A 20,243-nucleotide genomic window follows, 5' to 3' on the forward strand; every position below is an offset into this window, starting at 1 on the left:
CCGTGCTTTGTCTGGTCCCTCACCTAGGACCTGTTTGTCAAGGGTGACCCTGCCAGGGGCATAAAGCCCCAGACAACTTAGCTCCTAGGATCACTGGGACACACAAACCCCTCCACCACGACAAGGTGACGGCTCAAGGAGGGGGCATTATGGTTTATTTTATATATTTCAATCATGCAATTTAGTGAATCAATATCCATAATTGGTCCTGGAGCTGAATATACAGTGGGTCGTGCGACTGCACACAATATACAATCCCCAAAATTGCCAAGCCGGGCCGTTTCTTGTAAGTAGGCTATCCACAGCTCTGGTGTGTGTATCCTGTGGCTTCAGCTAAAATTTGATTTGATGTAATTTTGTCTGTGTTGAAAATTTCCACTATGCTAGGTGGGTGGTTAAGTATTTGTACAACAGGAGGGTTTGCGACAGCCTTGGAACTTGATTGGTTGTTAGCGGTTTGTTCTTGCTCAAATACATTGATGTGAATGAGACCACGTGGATCTCTTCCAGAAACATCCGCTCCTATCACTAAATATGAACGTTGTGTTTGTCCAATTACCTGACCATTGATGCTTAGCATAATAGGGCTTTATGTTGAATCATAATTTCTTTGGAATTTTATTCTATCGATTATTGGATTATGGTTTTTCTGGCCCTTAATGCCTTTGTCCACCAATTTTTGTGGGGTCCACCTGCCGGTAAAATGGGTGGTTTGTCCCAATGTCTGACACCATGTGTGACTATATGGCAAATTCTGCGTGCATCGAGTCTGTACCGTCTGGTCGAAACATAAGTAGATGTCTGTTCCTCTATACGAGCTGTTATAGCCTCCACAATTAATCACTTCGCATAAATCAAAAACATAAGCATTCTTCGTTCCTTTCTTGTGATTAATTGTAATTTGGAATGATATTCCACATTTGCTTGGTACCCTTTCTCCTGCTATATGAATTGTTGGTCTACTAAATTCCCCCTGTTTGCCGAGGCAATAAATCCAACACTATTGAAACAATCAAGGTGGTTTGGCAACACGACATTGTGACCTGTGGAACTAGGTAGTCCCTTTTCCTTCAAGATGGTAGGCGTGTGAAGTCCTCGCAGTCACGGTGAACGGTCCCGTCCACCTTGGTTCAGACCACTTCCTCTTTATCACTCGAAGCCAAACAGATGCAAGTGGATTATCGCCGTCCGACTGGATGCCTGCAAAGCTGGACAGAACACCTCTTAATTGATCAAAGTAAGACAGTCGTGACAAGGAAGATGGTAGGCGTGTGAAGTCCTCGCAGTCACGGTGAACGGTCCCGTCCACCTTGGTTCAGACCACTTCCTCTTTATCACTCGAAGCCAAACAGATGCAAGTGGATTATCGCCGTCCGACTGGATGCCTGCAAAGCTGGACAGAACACCTCTTAATTGATCAAAGTAAGACAGTCGTGACAAGGAAGAAAGCGACTCAAAAGATGAGCCAGAACCTGGACCAGGAAAAGAAAAAGAAAAACCATGGTATATTTCGAGAGGGCTGAGTTTGTGTGTACTATTTACAGATGCTCTGATGGACATGAGCACAATTGGGAGCGCTCTCAACCATAACATATTTGACTGTGCACAGCATTTCGCTAATTTTTATTTTAAAGTTGTATTCATACGTTCAACGACTGCTTTCGTTCACTACAACTTCAATTACAGCGCATCCAGTCACTAGTTCCCCATTGCTTTTCCTATAACAACAACCATCCGTAAACAACTTTCTTCCTCACATGTTTTGTCTTTTCAAGCCTTCTCCTCACACCAATGCATTCCTTCAGTTACACCGTCGACCATGTTAGTATTGACAGGTGTAAACTGAATATGCGGTTGTTCTAACAATGATAATTTATTTCATTTTTTGCTTGTTTGAAAAGGTAAATAGTCGTGAGTTGTTGAAAGCGGTTGTGGGGTGTGTGGTGTGTACGCAGAGCGGGTGCATAAGCACCATGTGCGCATTTTTCAATAAGAGCCGCAGCTGCTGCTGCATACCTCTCCCAGTCAGATGCACGTGCTACTGTTGGTTCTAACAAAACACTCGTGTGTAGTAGTACCTTTCTTTCGCCCCATACTAGTTGGTACAATACTGCAGCGGCAGTATAAGTTTTGTTAGAGATGTCCAAATGAAACGGTAGTTTATAGTTAGGAAGTGCCAAAGCAATGGCTTGACTTAATTCTTGTTTAATTTGTATGAATAGTTCTTTCTCATCATGTGTCCAATTGAGTTCAGCCGACAGATTTCTTTATCCTTCTCGTTTAAGTGCCAATGAAATGTGAGGCGCAGAAAATGGCATTTTGAACCAAAGCAATAAATCTGATGTCAGGTGAACCACTGCCGCAACACCCTCTCGTCCCACCACTATTCTATCAGTTGGTAAAATACCATGAGTGTCTGATAGTTTTTCAAAAATTCTTGTTGATAAATGAAATCGTGTTCTCTATCATAGAACAAGGTACAATGTGGAGGGTCAGGGGGTGGGAGGAATGCCCTCAAGGACACAATCCACGGCTTCCACGCCGCAAATGCTTGCAGCACGCTGTTATTTATTTGACACGTGTCGAGCAGTCCCCAATAGATGACAGCAACAGGAGTCACAGTTTTTTGCCAGGACATGTGTACGCAGGTCTCCTTTGGCTGGCAGCATGGTTCCATCTGGAAACACAATGTCAATGTCAAGGCCTTGTACTGCACAGACAATGGCAGCATTACATTTCTGTAAAATGTCTCTTCCGAGTAGGTTCACAGGGCAAGTCCGATGCATCAGTAACTCATGCATAAATACTTGATCAGCAAGGTTCACTGGTACAGGGGCAGAAAAAGGTACACATTTCCCCTGCCTCGTCCTATTGTTTCTCCACGTCCTCTGGGCAGCAGGTTGGGACAACAGTTGGCAGTGTGTCCCTCTTGTCCACAGGCGTAACAACTGTAGTTACTCTGTGCTTCAGCAGGGGCCTTGACAGACACGTGCAACGTGTCCAGTTTTTCCACATGCAAAGCATCTTATGGAGTTCGCGCCCCGGCAGTGACCCCTGAAACCACCTCTGACCCCCCTCTAGTCTGCTGCTCGGGTAGCAAAGTGGCCCACGTCGGGTCGTGCGACAGTTGCTGAGGTGCCATGACAGATAGTGCCTGTTTTTTGTTTTTTTTTCTGACAATTTTTTTCTGGCAGCGCCTCGATGCAGTTTTAGCAAGGTTTTCTGCATTTGTTCTGTCTCACTGTTTTCAGAAGTCTTTTTGTCTATCCATCTTTTTATAAAGTGAAGTAATGTTAGTTCTGGGTAAAGTGAGGAAGTTTGTGGTGCCTGCGCAAATGGTGTTTTTTTTTTCTTTACTCATTTTTTAAAATTATTTTTTCAATTTCATCCTCCTTTCTTTCTCTTTTTTCCTTTGGCATGCCATTATCATGGCATCATCTTTTGGTTCAATCATCAAGTACATTCATCACTGTACACAGAGCTTGTTCTTTTTCAGCGATTTTAGAGTTGACTGTGGATTTCTTAAAGACGAACGTTTTATTTCTACAACTAGTCTTTCTTTTCGACGGTGTAACTCAGGAAGCAAAAGCTCAGTCTTTCTGATTTGTCCTTCTTCCTCATTTTTATCTAACCACTTACTTATTTTCTCTCTTTACTTTTTCTGTTTCTTCTTCCCTACATACCTTAGTCCTGTATAGTGTAAAAGTAACTTTGTGAATTGCCACCTTTTCCCCCTTCGTGACCTGAATCTCCCAATACCAATTCGGGTTTTTCTACCAATTGACAATGTTTGTCAAAATTTCCTTCCATCCATCCATTTTTTGAGCCGCTTCTCCTCACTAGGGTCACGGGCGTGCTGGAGCCTATCCCAGCTATCATCGGGCAGGAGGCGGGGTACACCCTGAACTGGTTGCCAGCCAATCGGAGGGCCCATATAAACAAACAACCATTCACACTCACATTCACAACTAGGGGCAATTTAGAGTTGTCAATTAACCTACCAAGCATGTTTTTGGGATGTGGGAGGAAACCGGAATGCCCGGAGAAGATCCACGCAAGCACAGGGAAAACATGCAAATTCCATACAGACGGGGCCGGGGATTGAACCCCGGTCCTCAGAACCAGTTGGCCACCGTGCTGAAAAATTTCCTTCCATCAAAAAATATGGGGAGAATTCGTAGAAAAGTGAATGTCTCAGTGACAGATATTTCAAGTGTGAGAAAGGAAGCTTCTTCCACAAGTGGAGCCTTTCTCCTTGGGGTTTCCCCGCACTTAATACATCTTTTTAATTCACTTCGGAATTATCCGAACAGTTCTTTCGCCGTGTACTAAAAATGCCTGAAAGAATTTTCGACACATAAATAACACTGTATTATTCTTGTCCTGCAAGACCTTCCCTGGTCTCTAACCGGAGGGATTCTTCACTTCTAATATTTACCTTTTAATAGTGGTAAATCTTCCCCGACTGTCGTCAGGGCAAAACCTTCCCCAAGACTGCACAGACTGGAGTGTCTTTGAAAGTTCAGCTGGCAGCCTGGATGAATATACGGACACTGTCACATCCTATATCAGTTTCTGTGAAGAGGTTTGTGTACCAACAAAATCATTTCGCACATTCAACAACAACAAGCCGTGGTTCACTGCTAAACTTAAGCAGCTTCGCCAAGCTAAGGAGGACGCATATCAGAGCGGGGACAGGGCCCTGTATAATCGAGCTAGAAACCAGGTGACTAAAGAAATTAACATTGCAAAGAGGATGTATGCAGCAAAGTTGGAAAATAAGTTTAGCGCAAACGACTCTAAATCAGTCTGGCATGCATTCCAATCGCTGACTAATTACAAGCGACGATCCCCCCAAGCTGAGAACAATAGCACACTAGCCAACAACTTGAATACTTTCTACTGCAGATGTGAAAAGGACAGTTTCACACCACACACCCACCCGGCCGCACCCGCGACCACAATCACACCTCTGACCTCTGCGTTAACCACCCATGAACAGGATGTGAGACGCATCTTCAAACAACAAAAGATTAACAAAGCGGCAGGCCCGGACCACGTGTCCCCATCCTGCCACAAAGTCTGCGCGGACCAGCTCGCTCCAGTCTTCACTCAGATCTTCAATAGATCCCTGGAAATGTGCGAAGTTCCACCCTGTTTCAAACGCTCCACCATCATTCCAGTCCCCAAGAAACCTGCAATCTCGGGTCTGATTGACTACAGGCCAGTCGCTTTGACATCTGTGGTCATGAAGTCCTTTGAACGTCTCGTGCTGGACCACCTCAAGAGTGTCACAGGTCCCCTGCTGGACCCCCTGCAGTTTGCCTACCAAGCGAACAGATCTGCGGATGATGCAGTCAACATGGGACTGCACTTCATCCTAGAACACCTCGACAGTGCAGGGACCTACGCGAGGATCCTGTTCGTGGACTTCAGCTCAGCGTTCAACACCATCATCCCGGAACTCCTTTCATCCAAGCTTCTCCAGCTCAGCGTATCACCTGCCATCTGCCAGTGGATTTACAGCTTTCTGACGGGCAGGACACAGCAGGTCAGGCTGGGGGAGGCCACCTCATCCACACGCAGCATCAGCACTGGGACGCCCCAAGGTTGTGTCCTCTCTCCGCTGCTCTTCTCTCTCTACACGAACGACTGCACCTCAGCGAACCCGACTGTCAAACTCCTGAAGTTTGCAGATGACACCACTGTCATCGGCCTCATCAAGGAAGGTGACGAGTCTGCATATCGACAGGAAGCGGAGCGGCAGGAGCTGTGGTGTGGCCGACACAACCTGGAGCTGAACACGCTCAAGACTGTAGAGATGATCGTGGACTTCAGGAGGCATCCTTCGCCACAGCTGCCCCTCACGTTGTCCAGCTACCTTGTGTCAACCGTCGAGACCTTCAAGTTCCTGGGAATTACAATCGCTCAGGACCTGAAGTGGGCGACCAACATCAACTCCGTCCTCAAAAAGGCCAAGCAGAGGATGTACTTCCTGCGGCTTCTGAGAAAGCACGGCCTGCCACCGGAGCTGCTGAGACAGTTCTACACAGCGGTCATTGAATCAGTCCTGTGTTCTTCCATCACAGTCTGGTTTGGTGCTGCTACAAAAAAGGACAAACTCCGACTGCAACAGACAATCAAAACTGCTGAAAGGATTGTCGGTACCCCCCTACCCACCCTTGAGGACTTGCACGCTGCCAGAACTAAGACAAGGGCGTGCAAAATCCTCTCGGACCCTCCGCACCCCGGTCACCAGCTCTTCCAGCTCCTTCCCTCAGGTAGGCGCTACCGATCAATGCAAACTAGAACTAGTAGACATTCCAACAGCTTCTTCCCTCTTGCAATCAACTTCTTAAACAGCTAACCTATAATTCTATTACAACAAGCTGCCAATGTTTTGACTTGAGTTCGTTGTCACATTTCTGTGGGGGCAATTATGTATTACTCGTGCACTCACTGTAGTTGTCTCGCCATGCTGCACTATTTGCATATACTGGCCACTCATGCCAGAGTAGCATCTGCTCCATTTGCACACTGATTGAGGAGTATCTGTAACATTTGCACAACCATTTGTCCAGATTATTGCACTACTTGTCACTTTAAACCGCATACACTCCTTGAAGTCTCAGCGCCCTTTGCACAATGGTCATTGCACCGGACTATTCCAATATTAGTCATTCGAATTGCTCTAAGTGCTAGAGGACTCTGCATCTTTTTGCACAATTGTTTTTTGTCAATGTCTTTATGTCTCCAAAGTGTTCTGTAAATTGACTGTCTGTTGTACTAGAGCGGCTCCAACTACCGGAGACAAATTCCTTGTGTTTTTGACATACTTGGCAAATAAAGATAATTCTGATTCTGATTCTGATTCTGATTCTGATGTGTCGTGATTGGAGGCTAACCTTCCCCAACCTTTGCTGTAGGATTTCTCGCGAGTCACACAAAACTTATGATGAGAAAAAATTACTTTTTTACTCTCGGACTCACAAAATAATTTGGTCACTGTCAATATGCAGAATTTTGTTATAAAGGTCTCTGCTTACCTTAGTTTGTGAGCGCTCTGTTTGTGAGTCCAAGCCAAGTAGTTGATGACCAAAATTAACTTCTCCTATCAGACAAATCATGTCGGGGTCATCATCTGTTAAGGATGTAATATAATGTCAATGTTCAATAGATCATGGAAACTTTAATCGTCCTTGCGTGTTCGTTTTCTTTGTCCAAAAACAGAGGAAAAAAATAAGACACCAGAGTGCTGAGTCTCAGGGTTCATTCAATCAAATGTACACCAGAGTGCAGGTTCACTGAATGACACACCTTGTTTATTTGAGCTAACTCCATTTATACACGCCAGAAGGTTTCGCTATGACTGTTCAGCAGAAGGTTTTGATATATCTGGCAGAAGGTATCTCTGGCCTTGGGTGTTATCAGAAATGGGGGAGTCATACTAAAACCATCATTCCTCAGTAATCTAAACTCCTACATATTCTCATGGATAACAAAACTTAATCATGTATTTGCCTAGTGTTTTGGAAACGTAACTTAATTATTAGATAATGGAATATAGCTTCATGAGTACAAAATAGGACAATCCAACATTTTATAATATGGAGGTTGCTACACTCTACAACATTTTGAGTCTGAGGTTACAGAGGTTTAGTTAAATTCAGAACACACACGAAATATCACCACGAGTGGAATTTTATGGTATATTTAATGAAACACACAACTACAAACTACGACAAGAACATAACACTAAGGGTAAACAAAAGAAAGAAAATAAGGCATACGAAAATGGAAACGGGGACATCGTGTGTGTACGCTGGGCTCGTTGGCGGGCTAGTGGTTGCTGGGTTACGAGGAACGCTAGAATGCGCGGCGGAGGTCGGCGGAGCTCGGCGCACACAAGAAGCTTGAACCAGCAGGGGAAAAAAACATGGCGGTGTTAAAGCTTACATTTATTATTTCAAAAGCAATGACCATGGATGGACGCGATGGCTTGGCATGTGTTCATCAGTAGCTTTCTGTGCAGTGGCTAGTTGGCGAACTGTTTTCGAGGTGGGGGTCGGAGGTTATGTAATGAAACAAACGTCAATGGGATGGCGGTATTGCAGTAAGCGCAACCATTCACCCGAAGAAGAACCAAAATGGCAACCTCAAAATGACATCACGTGGTATTTTCCTAACAAAGATGGTGAACTACGGAAGCCTTTAAGTCTTAGGCAAACGACCAAATGGCGAACCTCGTGGTTTTAACACACAAAGCAAAAATGGCCACCGTCACAGTGTTTTCACACACACAAGTGTTACCTCGTCCGGAGCTTGACTTACACACAATAGAGAATTATCACATTTAACTTTGAGCAGGCTGGCACGGTGCTCCACTGATTAGCACATCTGTCTCACAGTTCTGGGGACTGGGGTTCAAATCCCGGCCCTGCCTGTGTGGACTTTGCATGTTCTCCCCGTGCCTGGATGGGTTTTATATGGGCACTCCGGTTTCCTCCAACATCCCAAAAACATGCGTGGTAGGTTGATTCGAGACTCTAAATTGCCCGTAGGTGTGAATGTGAGTGCGAATGGTTGTTTGTTTCTATGTGCCCTGCGATTGGCTGGCAATCGGTTCAGGGTGTACCCCACCTCCTGCCCGAAGATAGCTGGGATAGGGTTGAAGGCCCTCGCACGTGATATACTGATGCCATGATCATACATTGACTTATTTGTGCACTGTTATGTTGTGTAACCTACCCTCAGTATTAAAATGTTCTGATAATCACGTAACTGTGAAAACTACATGTCAGCCGCAAAACAGGATGTTTTGTCCCAAGAAGAGATAATGCTGCGACCTTGGATCCACCCTGCTCAAGCTTTAAACACCGCCCTGAACACTGTATATAATCTCGCACTGAACGCACATTTGAGCACATTTTGTGCAGCTGCAGCCTTTGCCTGTAGAACATTTGTACCCAGAATATTCTGCAATAAAAGATCTTAAAGAAGTTCATTTCCACTCTCTGATTCGGACTCCAACATTCTCATCATCCGAAATTCAACGAACACGTGAAGGACTGGCGGAAAGATACCATCCTTCAACAATTGGTGACCCCGAACGTGATTTCGGGCTGAGGTGTTGGGCGACAGACAGAACATCGGGCCCACACGAATGTAAGGTAAGAGGACATTTATCCTCCCAATTGATCTTCTGTCTGTCGACTGATACAAGGCAAGAATTTATGTTCTATTGGAATCTAAATTGATTGTTTGACTGGATTAACTTTAAATAACATAATTTGGTATATAAGGTTGACTTGTTTCATGTTACAGTGAAATCCTAAAGTCCGTAAATCCTTGTATAATAAATTATGTACAAAATACCGGTGAAACAAGTAACAAAGAGATAAGAGAAGAAGAATAAGTATCGAGTGGAATTTGGTATATAAGGTTGACTTGTTTCATGTTAAAGTGAAATCCTAAAGTCCGTAAACCCTTGTATAGGAAATTCTGTACAAAATACCGGTGAGAATAAGAAGAATAAGTATCGAGTGGAATTTGGTATATAAGGTTGACTTGTTTCATGTTAAAGTGAAATCCTAAAGTCCGTAAACCCTTGTATAGGAAATTCTGCACAAAATACCGGTGAGAATAAGAAGAATAAGTATCGAGTGGTTTTGATAAATTAAGATTCGAGTACTTTTGTTTGGATGAAATGTCAAGTACTTTTGTTTAAGAAAAGAGTTTCGACCACTTTTGCGAAATTAAGGTTCGGACGCTTTTGTTTGGCTATTAAGCAAGTGTCTTTGAAGTATGAGAAATAAAGGTATATTGTGGATCCACAAAAAATAAGTACTTAAGAAGAAAAAAACAGCTGAAAAATGGAAGGGGAATTCAATCGAGAATCGGAATGGTTCGACTTGCGTGTCATTCCAGACCATGGTCAAAAAATACTGTTAAGAGAGCAAGTAAAGAATGCATGTGATGTATGTGTGGGAGGATTGTCTGAAAAAGATAGACAGGGAAAGAAATGGATGAATGAATGCTGTGAGAATGGCTGGTTCCCTCCATTATCAACTGCTTCCTGTTTAGTTACACTGATGAAGGAAGTCGAAAGAGTGAGTTAAAAAAAAATATTTTAAAAAAAGTATACGTCTTAACTGTCAGTTGTCACTTTTGGACAGCAACAAAGCCAAATAGATCTGGCCCCTTTTCTTTCTGAATAACATTTGTAATAATTTGATCCTGCTTCGTGCTTGATTTTTATATGTAAAAAAAAAATGGAAATTCTATATTTGTATTTAAAAAATAAATAAATAAAAGTTACACCAAATAGGAGCGTTTACGATGTAATTAAATAGACACCCTGAAGTGCCACAAAAGGTAAGAGAGCAGCTTTTAGTGCGTGCCTCCCGTTTTGAGAAAACTGTTAACGCTGAAATAACAGAACAGATGCAGCGTGAAAAAGCGGAACGAGATAAAATATTCGGACAAAGGGAACAGGAGATAGCAGCAGAGGAAGCTCAGAAGGGGCCTCCCCATGCAGTCGCAAACACTTATCACTTCGCATATTTGCAAAATCAGGTGGCTGACTTAAAGTGCCAAGTGCAGACTTTGTCAGGAACACTCCCTGTTACAACAGACACAAGAAAATAAAAGTGTGCCCCCTTTTGCTGAATCCACTCCGCTGCGACCAATGACACACTCTCAACCTGTTGTCCAAGCTCCAATGCTGGCCAAGGTTGATCCGGCTACTGGAGCCACTGCCATGTTTTATAAACCTCTTTCTCCTTCTGATCTAAGTGTTTTGATGCAGAAACCTCCGCCAATGCAGAATGGAGGAGAGAACTGGCTGAGATCGGTATAAAGGGCTGTCACAGGACAAATTTTAACAGCAGGAGACATGCGCGCATTATTGACACATGCGTGTCCTCTCTCCCAACTGGAAACACTGATGAAGAATTCTGGTCTGATAAGTATAATGGACAATGAGGCACTCACAAGAGAGTATTACTTAACATTGTTCACTGCACTAAACGCATTGTTTCCCATTCCTGATCTAGTCATCTCCGACTTAGTATTTGCTCCTAGAACAGATGAGGAAGCAGCGGCATATATTGACCGCGCTCTTGTCGAATATGCTTCAAAAACAGGCCATTTGCCAACTGACTCTGCTCTGTATTCTCAAGTATTTAGAACAGCAGTGCTGAAGGGCTTTCCCAAGTCTGTGGTGCAAGCCATGGAGACGAATCCGGACCTTCCCGGAGCAGATCATGCTCGCTGGTTGTCACATCTGAAACATCACCCGAGGATACATGCAAAAGAAAAAGAGTCAAAGCATGAGAAACACAGAACCACCAAATCGCAATTAGCTATAATGCAACTACAAAGTCTCAAAAAACAAGAAGAGAATATTAAAATCACACCTGTGGCTTCCGTTGGGGCCTCGCTACCTAATGTTGTTTCTGAGTGCATGATGTATCAAACAGGGCCATTCATGGGTCGAGGTGCTCCGTTTGCTGGCAGAAATCAATGCTTCAACTGTGGTCGTAACGGACACTGGGCAATAGACTGCCGAGCGCGTCCCCTGGAGGCCAGAGGCAGAGGAACAAGGGGCCCGCCTAGAGGATTCAACAGGCGTGGTTATGGCCAGCAAAGAGGGAGAGGATACGGACAGCAACAGCAGCAGAATATGACTCAACAATATCCGCCGCAGCAGCAGCAGTCTTACCCTCAAGTCCCCAACAGCACCTGCCACCATCTTAGGGCCAGTATCCGCAATGATGGGGCCCCGAATCCACATGCCACGGTCTGCAGGAACCAATGATCGGACTGACGGTAGGAGGAACTATTTTACCTTTTATGGTCGATACGGGAGCCAGACATTCAACCGTTATAACATTACCACCTGAAAGTTCCCTTACTGCAAAAGGCATTTCACTTGTTGGATTCCGGGGTGAAGAAACCATCCTGCACATGACTACACTCGTACATACTCAGTGTTTTACACAAACTCTGCCTGTGTGTTTTACACTCGTTTGTGTATGCGCCCAATTGCCCTGTCAACCTGTTGGGAAGGGATCTTCTCATCAAAACAGCTCCAACAATACTGTGCAGCCCGGATGGACTGATATTACAGTTTCCTGATGGACACACCTACTGTTGTTCCGGTGACGACACATCAAACATCTACATGCAGGACTCAGAGCGACAACTACCAAGTATGACGTGTGCCACCGCCGACATCTACTGGGCGAAAATGGACACTGACTCACCCGGATGGACGGAAGCAGTGACCTTTTGGACTCCATGGTCGCCATGGGTTCGTCACCTCAGATCCTATGATATGGTTTCTGATTGTATGCATTGCACTCTGTACTATGACAGGACGGGAGATGAGGTGTACAGCGAGGCTTTCCAAAATGTAGACGGCAACCTCTGGGAACTACAAATGGGTGACCTGTTCGTGGGAAAACCAGGTGTGGCTTTTTCAATTTCACTAACACCTGAACAACAAAAATGGTATATGATGACTCATCCATCAGATCCCACTGTGCCACCATGTCATCCTCATGTGTCCTTGATGGTATCACCACAGCATACTGCAAAGGATTTGGGTCCGTTCGTCCTAAGCTGCACACAGGCTATTGATTGGCAGCCAACTTTTCACGACACATCGCTATATTCTCGCTATACACCAACATCAACCCTGGAGCATTGCTTGTTGGACAGACATCATGGACGAGAAACAACTGACAGTGAAATCGCCAATCCTATGGTACAATCTTTGCCTCTACATTTGTGGTCTACAGACCCAACAGACGTGGGATTGTGTCAAGTACAGCCGGTGAAATTCAAAATGAAGCCTGATCCTATTTGGGTACCACAATATCCAATGAAGGAAGCAGGTCGAATTGGCATTACAGAAACCATTGAAGGCTTGCTAAAAGCAGGAGTATTGTGCAAAATACGTGAGTCAGAGTATAATACACCCATTCTACCAGTTGAAAAGAAAAATACTGGAAAATTCCGAATGGTACATGACCTTAGGGCAATAAATGCAGCGGTCTTGACACCAACACTTCCAGTACCCAATCCGCACTCAGCCCTGTCTCAGCTCTCTCCGTCCCACACCCATTTTACTTGCATTGATCTGGCTAATGCATTTTTTCTGCATTCCTCTTGACCCATCTATGAAGCAATGTTTTGCATTTACTTGGAATAATGAATGCTATTCTTACAACCGACTTCCACAAGGCTTTGTTCTGTCACCAGGACTGTTCAATGATAATCTCAGACAACTTTTATCACCACTTCAACTTCCGGAAGGTGTGCTCTTAATACAATATGTAGATGACATATTGTTGGCCGCCTCTTCCGAGTCCTTATGTGTTCAAGCCACCCAGCAACTCTTGTCTCATCTAGCGTCAGTAGGACTTAAGTGCTCCAAAAGCAAACTACAAATTGCAAGGCCACAAGTTTCCTTTTTGGGACGCCTTATTTCATGCAAAGGCACAGGGATGTCTCCCTCACACAAAGATGACATCTTACACCACCCGAAACCTGTCAATGTCAAACAAATGCTCGCCTTCTTAGGACTGTGCAACTACTCACGCCATCATGTCCCGGACTTTGCAGAACTTACACATCCTCTTCGCCAAATGGTTAACATTGAAGGAATGAGAAATTTGTCACATATCCTCACTTGGACCACTGAAGCGCAAAACTCTTTTGTAAACCTCAAACAGCACTTGTCCTCAGCTGCCACATTGGCTATTCCTGATTACAACAGAATGTTTTTCCTGGATGTTTCTGAAAAGACCAGCAGTGTATCTGCTGCTCTTTATCAGAAGGGGGAATCAGGAGAAAGACGAATTTGTCTATATGCCTCTATGCCACTTGAAAAATACGAAAAGCGACATCCAGTATGCGTGGCGTTTGCCTCTGCGTTAGCCCGACTCATTCAAAAAACCTCACACATTGTCTTACATCATCCATTGACAGTACGCACTTCTCACAGTACAGTACAGTACGTGACGAGCCATGTTTTCACCATGACAGGAGGAAGACAAAGGAAAATTGAGGTAATACTCACACAGTCACATATACTTTTTACACACGAGGGCATTAACATGGCTGAAGGGCTTTTTGAAGGACAGCCTCATTGCTGTACCCAACGAATCATAACAGATAACACACTTAGGGAAGATCTATATGACATGCCCTTGCAAAATCCTGACTTGATACTATTCACGGACGGATGCTGTTTTAAAGGAGAACAAGGGCTCCAGTCAGGGTTTGCTGTAACAAAACTAACTGATACAGGATTTGTAACAATAGAAGCGGAAAAACTCAAAGGGCAACAATCTGCCCAAAGAGCAGAGATAACAGCAGTAACAGCCGCTCTCCAGCTGGCCCAAGACAAAACGACCAACATTTACACTGACTCGACATATCCTCATGTAGTAGTACATACAGCCATGGCCGAATGGCAAAGAAATGACTTCATGACTGCAACGGGAGTCCCCATAAAACATTATCAAGAAATATTAAAATTGAAAGAAGCATTAATGATGCCCAAAGCAGTGGCAGTCTTAAAATGTAAAGGACACACTAAAAAGGATGATTTTGTATCAGCAGGAAATGACCCAGCGGATAAAGCGGCGAAAGCAGCGGCTGGTTATCTTCCCACCTCACAACTAGTTGTAAATGAAACAGAATTAAAAGACAGACAGGAAGTAACAGAAGAGACAGTTAAAATATGGCAGGAACATGGGAGTCCCGAAGAAAGGAGTATGTGGAAATCAAAAGGGGGTGAGAGAGATGAGAAAGGTATTTGGAGAAAAGGAGGAAAATGTATACTACCTCAGAAGCAATTAAAACTGTTGATAAGCGAAGCTCATGGAGCATGCCATGTAGGCGTGGAAGAAACACTGAGACGACTCCACACCTGGTGGCATCCTTTCATGAGAGCAATATTCTGAAAAATGAACTACAGGATTGCAGTGTCTGTAGCAGATATAACAGCATACATACCACGAAACCACCCCAGGGAACTCACGATCCGGACGTGACGGCACCTGGGCAGGTGGTTTCGATGGATTTTACAGACATGATTAAAAGTGTGTCCGGTTACAGGTATCTACTAGTAATAGTGGATTCCTTCTCCGGTTGGCCTGAAGCCTATCCCTGCAAAACATAAACGGCAAACGTAGTGGTTAAACATTTGATTAACCATTATATTCCATCTCATGGGTTCCCAAGTAAAATAAGGTCTGATAATGGGACCCATTTTAAAAATAAACATTTGCAGGAAGTAGAAAGAGCCCTGGGACTGAAACACACATTTGGTTCAGTATATCACCCACAGTCCCAAGGACAAGTAGAAAGAATGAATCGGAACATTAAGGAAAAATTGGCCAAAGCTTTAGCTACTTCAAATCTCAATTGGCTACAAGCCCTTCCTTTGGCTTTGATGAATGTACGAATGTCACTCAATTCAGCCAAAGGCTGGACTCCATTTGAATGTCATACTAACAGACCGTTTCCGGCTCCTACAGCTCCACTGGAGACAACAGATGTGTCCGGCCCTCCGGAGCTCAAACAACTAACGCTTGCTTTTTCGCAACTAACTGCAAAACAACCCGACGCTCCTTTGGTAATGCATAAAAGTGAATTTGTATGGTTGAAAGTAACCAAAAGAAAGTGGTCTGAACCCAGGTGGACAGGTCCTCATAAAGTGACGGAGAGAACATCGTCTGCTGTCCGCCTACAAGGAAAGGGGGAGACGTGGTACCACCTCACCTCTACACGACCAGCAAAGACCCGTCCCGACAGATCATCATTGCCCCAAGTACTGACTGCACGTCAACGCCAGACCAGTTCCCATCCCACTGACGACATCACTCATCAAAGGTTGAGATCACGGTACACGGGCAGAATAATCCCGGTGACTCAACCTAGGACCGGGTAGTCTAACCCCAGGTCCTGAAGAAGCTGACAGCGCTCTCTAGCAACGATCCTGAAAAAACACCACCCAACAATGGCCCGCAAATGGGACAATGTTTCAATTTGTTGTTACATCACAACCCTTTTTATTGTATTAACTCTCTTGCCTGTTTGGTATTTTTGGATGCCTCTTGGTGCGCGCTCAAACCTAACAACAATACAGAGAGGTAAGCGAAAACTCAATTCAGGTCACTCAACTGTACCTATATCCCAGTCTGTTCCCTGGATTTTAGAATGGACGTACAACCATTCGATAACTTTAACAGTGCCACCAAGCACCTCTACCGCCGTTGAAATACCAATTACATCTCTAAAAGGGTTCAGAAACACCGTTCAGATAACAGGGGAGGGCTGGAGAGGTTATTGGTGGTATATGACAGGAAACGTGCTAGATTTAAGCTGGGATTCTTTAATAACCACTCAACAAGGTAACTATTGGCCATCGGGAAAGAGCAAAGAAACTGTCTTTTTCAAAGACAAAATCACCCTTACCAAACAAGGGGATCTACTTAAACTGACCTTTGCTCTCCCCGATGGTATATTGCGTCCACCAAATGCAACCATTTTTAATGTTTCATGCTGGGGTTTTTTACTCTGGGCCTGGTCATCAGGACCAGACCCTCATTTTCCCGTTGTCATATGTGAAAACACTACTATGGGACAACTTGATCAGCCAATATTAAATAATTATACACAAACTATCAAGTTGACAGCCATCAGTGTACCCTTAAATAGCGTGGATGGTTTGTTTCGAGTTACCACAGGCGTATCAGGAAACAGCAACAATTGGCTATTATTAACTGAGGAAGCGGCAAAGACTACTAAAAAAATTGCGTGGTTTGCATGGGACCTCGTCCTTTACTCAGGGTGGTCCCTGCCAATATTGACACACAATGTGTTATGGAATTGATGAATAAAACACTACCCTCACGAAACTGTTCCAAATGGGACAAAATACACCCATTGGTAAGATGGCAAAAAGATAAACCTCTGTTTTTAAACCAAGTTGCAAAAGGCAACTTCACCTGTATTAACATTACAGGAAACAATGGCCGATTGGGAAGGTTAAACCATGCACAACAATGTCAGTCACTCATCTTTGTGGGATCATCATTTCGGCCACAATCCAGGGGCGACATCTGGTGGTGGTGCGGTGATGACCGGATATTCGACAAACTCCCTTTGAACCAAGCCGGTTACTGTGCACTGATTTCTCTCCTGCTGCCAGTAAAGGTCTTTCCAACCACGGTTCATGTGTTGATGCAAACTATTCACAACTTAGGACCACAACACTTATCCCACTTACAAAAAGCCAAACGATCTACTAGCACATGGCAAGATAAGGGGGACCCCACATACATTGATGCGATTGGCGTACCACGAGGGGTCCCCGATGAATATAAACTCGCAGATCAGGTTGCCGCAGGATTTGAATCCACAATCTGTTGGTGGTGTACTATAAATAAAAACACAGATAGAATTAATTACGTACATTACAATGTGCAACGCCTAGGTAATTAGACACAAAGCGGATTTGAAGCGGTACATGGTCAACTAGCCGCCACCTCTCTGATGGCTTTCCAAAATCGCACAGCTTTAGATATGCTCCTGGCAGAAAAAGGTGGCGTATGCTCCATGTTTGGCGAACAATGTTGCACTTTTATTCCTAATAACACAGCTTCTGATGGTAGCTTAACCTCTGCAATTGAAGGGCTCAGAACATTAAACAAAAAGATGAAGCAACATTCCGGGGTAGATACTTCTATTTGGGACAATTGGATGAGTGTTTTTGGACGTTATAAGGCTCTGGTATCTTCTATTTTTATTTCTATTGCTGTGTTTGCTGCTTTTCTCACAACATGTGGATGTTGTTGCATTCCTTGCTTGCGCTCTCTTAGCCAGCGACTCATTACAGCAGCTATCGTAAAAAGAGATGTTAATAACCCCGCCCAGATGATGCCACTCCTGTCTTCAGGGGAAACCCCTGAGATGCTCGATGACCCCGCGGGCATATTTTTGTAATGGTACATTCTCTTACATGCTGTTTAACATATCCTGGTGTCGGACTCTTTCGAGTCCGAAAGGGGGATTGAAGGCCCTCGCACGTGATATACTGATGTCATGATCATACATTGACTTATTTGTGCACTGTTATGTTGTGTAACCTACCCTCAGTATTAAAATGTTCTGATAATCACGTAACTGTGAAAACTACATGTCAGCCGCAAAACAGGATGTTTTGTCCCAAGAAGAGATAATGCTGCGACCTTGGATCCACCCTGCTCAAGCTTTAAACACCGCCCTGAACACTGTATAAAATCACGCACTGAACGCTGAGAAAGCGCACATTTGAGCATATTTTGTGCAGCTGCAGCCTTTGCCTGTAAAACATTTGTACCCAGAATATTCTGCAATAAAATATCTTAAAGAAGTTCATTTCCAGTCTCTGATTCGGACTCCATTCTCATCATCCGAAATTCAACGAACACGCGAAGGACTGGCGGAAAGATACCATCCTTCAACAGGCTCCAGCAGCTCGCGACGCTAGTAAGGATTAGCGGTAAAGAAGATGGATGGATGGAATTTCAAGCAGTGACTCCCCCCCAACACAACAAATGCATACAATACACAAAACAACGGATATCAAGTAACATTTACAATCCAACAAATTCACTCTCGTTTTTTTAGAGACCTAATCTTAGTTTCTCAAATTCACAAGGGCTCACAACGCTGTGTCTATGGTATCGGAGTACAGCTCACACATAGATATAGTCAGGACATGCCTGAACATGTCAGAACATGCCCCACCCAAGATGGCGGACGCTTTCTAGATTTTATTGAAAATATCAGATATTTTTGTGTGTTTTCAAACTCACTCGGGGCACCAATATGTAGCGTATATTGGCGTTTGGCTAAAACTTAATTTATTTCAGAAATACATTTGTCGAAGGTGAACGTCTGCGTTCACTTCCGGATTAGTCCGACAGACGTTTAACGTCAGAATTTAAAAAAACTTGTCTCGTAAACGGCACCACGTCTCTTTTTATATGTGTAAAATGTAGTTAAAGTGACGAGAAACCTTTTCTCAGTCTCATCATCTAAAGGTTGCTTCGCTTAAGAGGGGGGGGGGGGGGGGGAGAAGAAGCGAGCGAGAGGAGGCGAGAGCCAAAAGTAAATATAAAAAAAATACCCAGGGGGTGTGTCTAAGGGACGTAGAGACTGGAGGTAGACAACCCATCAACTTTTTGGGCAACTGGGTCAGAGTCACTACAAATGTTTTTGGATAACCTTCACGCATTGGCTGAGATGCATCAAATGGTTCTCCTTTTTTAGGGAAATAGGGGCGCAGTTTATGCAGATTGGAGTGCCACAGGCACGAGCCCATCATTGAGAATGAATTCTGATTCATTAACATACACACAATTGTGTGAAGAAAATTGGCTGGTAAACGTGTCAAGAATCGGATGATGATTTTGTGTTTGTGCGCTCGACTTGTGCGCAGAGCATGAAACATTTCTATGCATTTAGTTAATGAGGCCCAATGTTCTTTTAGGTGTTCAAAAGTGTAACTCAAGGATGAGTCTAACCCTTTCAAAATATCAGACATATTGCACAACAAGGTGGCACATTGAAGTCGTATTTGGAAAAATATCTCACGTTTGAAACGGGCCCAGAATGGCACATACCAGAGACAGCCAATCAAAAGCATCAATTTGACATATCGGAAGTGATATGAAAAATAATCCAAGCTTTTGCGGCTATTTTTCAAACGTAACTAAAATTGTACTTGTAAAATTTCCAAAAGCAACACAAATTTAATTACACATTTTCTCCCAGTTCCAATTCCATTGCATTAAAATTACAGTTACATAAATTGAATAATTAAATTACATAAAGTCATGGCATGTAATTAGATACTCCCCAACACTGATTATTACAAGCCATTGTATATTCATCCATCCATCCTTCCATTTTCTTTACCACTTATCCTCACTAGGATCACGGGCTGCTGGAGACTAGCCCAGCTATCTTCAGGCGGGAGATGGGGTACACCCCGAACCGGTCGCCAGCCCATCGGAGGGCACATAGAAACAAACAACCATTCGCGCCCACATTCACACCTACGGGCAATTTAGAGACTCCAATCACCATTGTATATTGTAACTATAAATTTATTTTATGCATACATATTGTGGTGGAATGGTGAACGACTGGTTAGTACATGTTCCTCAAAGTTCTGAGGC

The 20,243-nt window shown here is 43.9% G+C and overlaps 1 protein-coding gene across 2 annotated transcripts; it reads left to right on the forward strand.

The window, feature by feature from the left end:
• Positions 1 to 9,176: 9,176 nt before the first annotated feature.
• On the forward strand, positions 9,177 to 18,430 carry LOC133488060 (uncharacterized). 2 transcript variants are annotated; one of them, XM_061795486.1, is made up of 3 exons: positions 9,177 to 12,303; positions 12,379 to 12,470; positions 15,712 to 18,430. In XM_061795486.1, exon 1 carries the CDS (start codon positions 10,895 to 10,897, stop codon positions 11,816 to 11,818), a length of 924 nt encoding a protein of 307 aa, XP_061651470.1. In that variant the 5' UTR covers positions 9,177 to 10,894; the 3' UTR covers positions 11,819 to 12,303; positions 12,379 to 12,470; positions 15,712 to 18,430. The 2 variants fall into 2 exon arrangements, with proteins under 2 accessions (XP_061651470.1, XP_061651469.1); XM_061795485.1 differs by having other exon boundaries at positions 9,177 to 12,470.
• The last annotated feature ends 1,813 nt before the right edge of the window (positions 18,431 to 20,243 follow it).

The sequence above is a fragment of the Phyllopteryx taeniolatus genome, chromosome 13 (assembly GCF_024500385.1).
Source record: "Phyllopteryx taeniolatus isolate TA_2022b chromosome 13, UOR_Ptae_1.2, whole genome shotgun sequence".
NCBI classification, from domain to species: domain Eukaryota; kingdom Metazoa; phylum Chordata; class Actinopteri; order Syngnathiformes; family Syngnathidae; genus Phyllopteryx; species Phyllopteryx taeniolatus.

Bases quoted from the DNA above. Each gene is read 5' to 3' on its own strand.
- LOC133488060 (XM_061795485.1), top strand. From the start codon at position 10,895: ATGCGCGCATTATTGACACATGCGTGTCCTCTCTCCCAACTGGAAACA.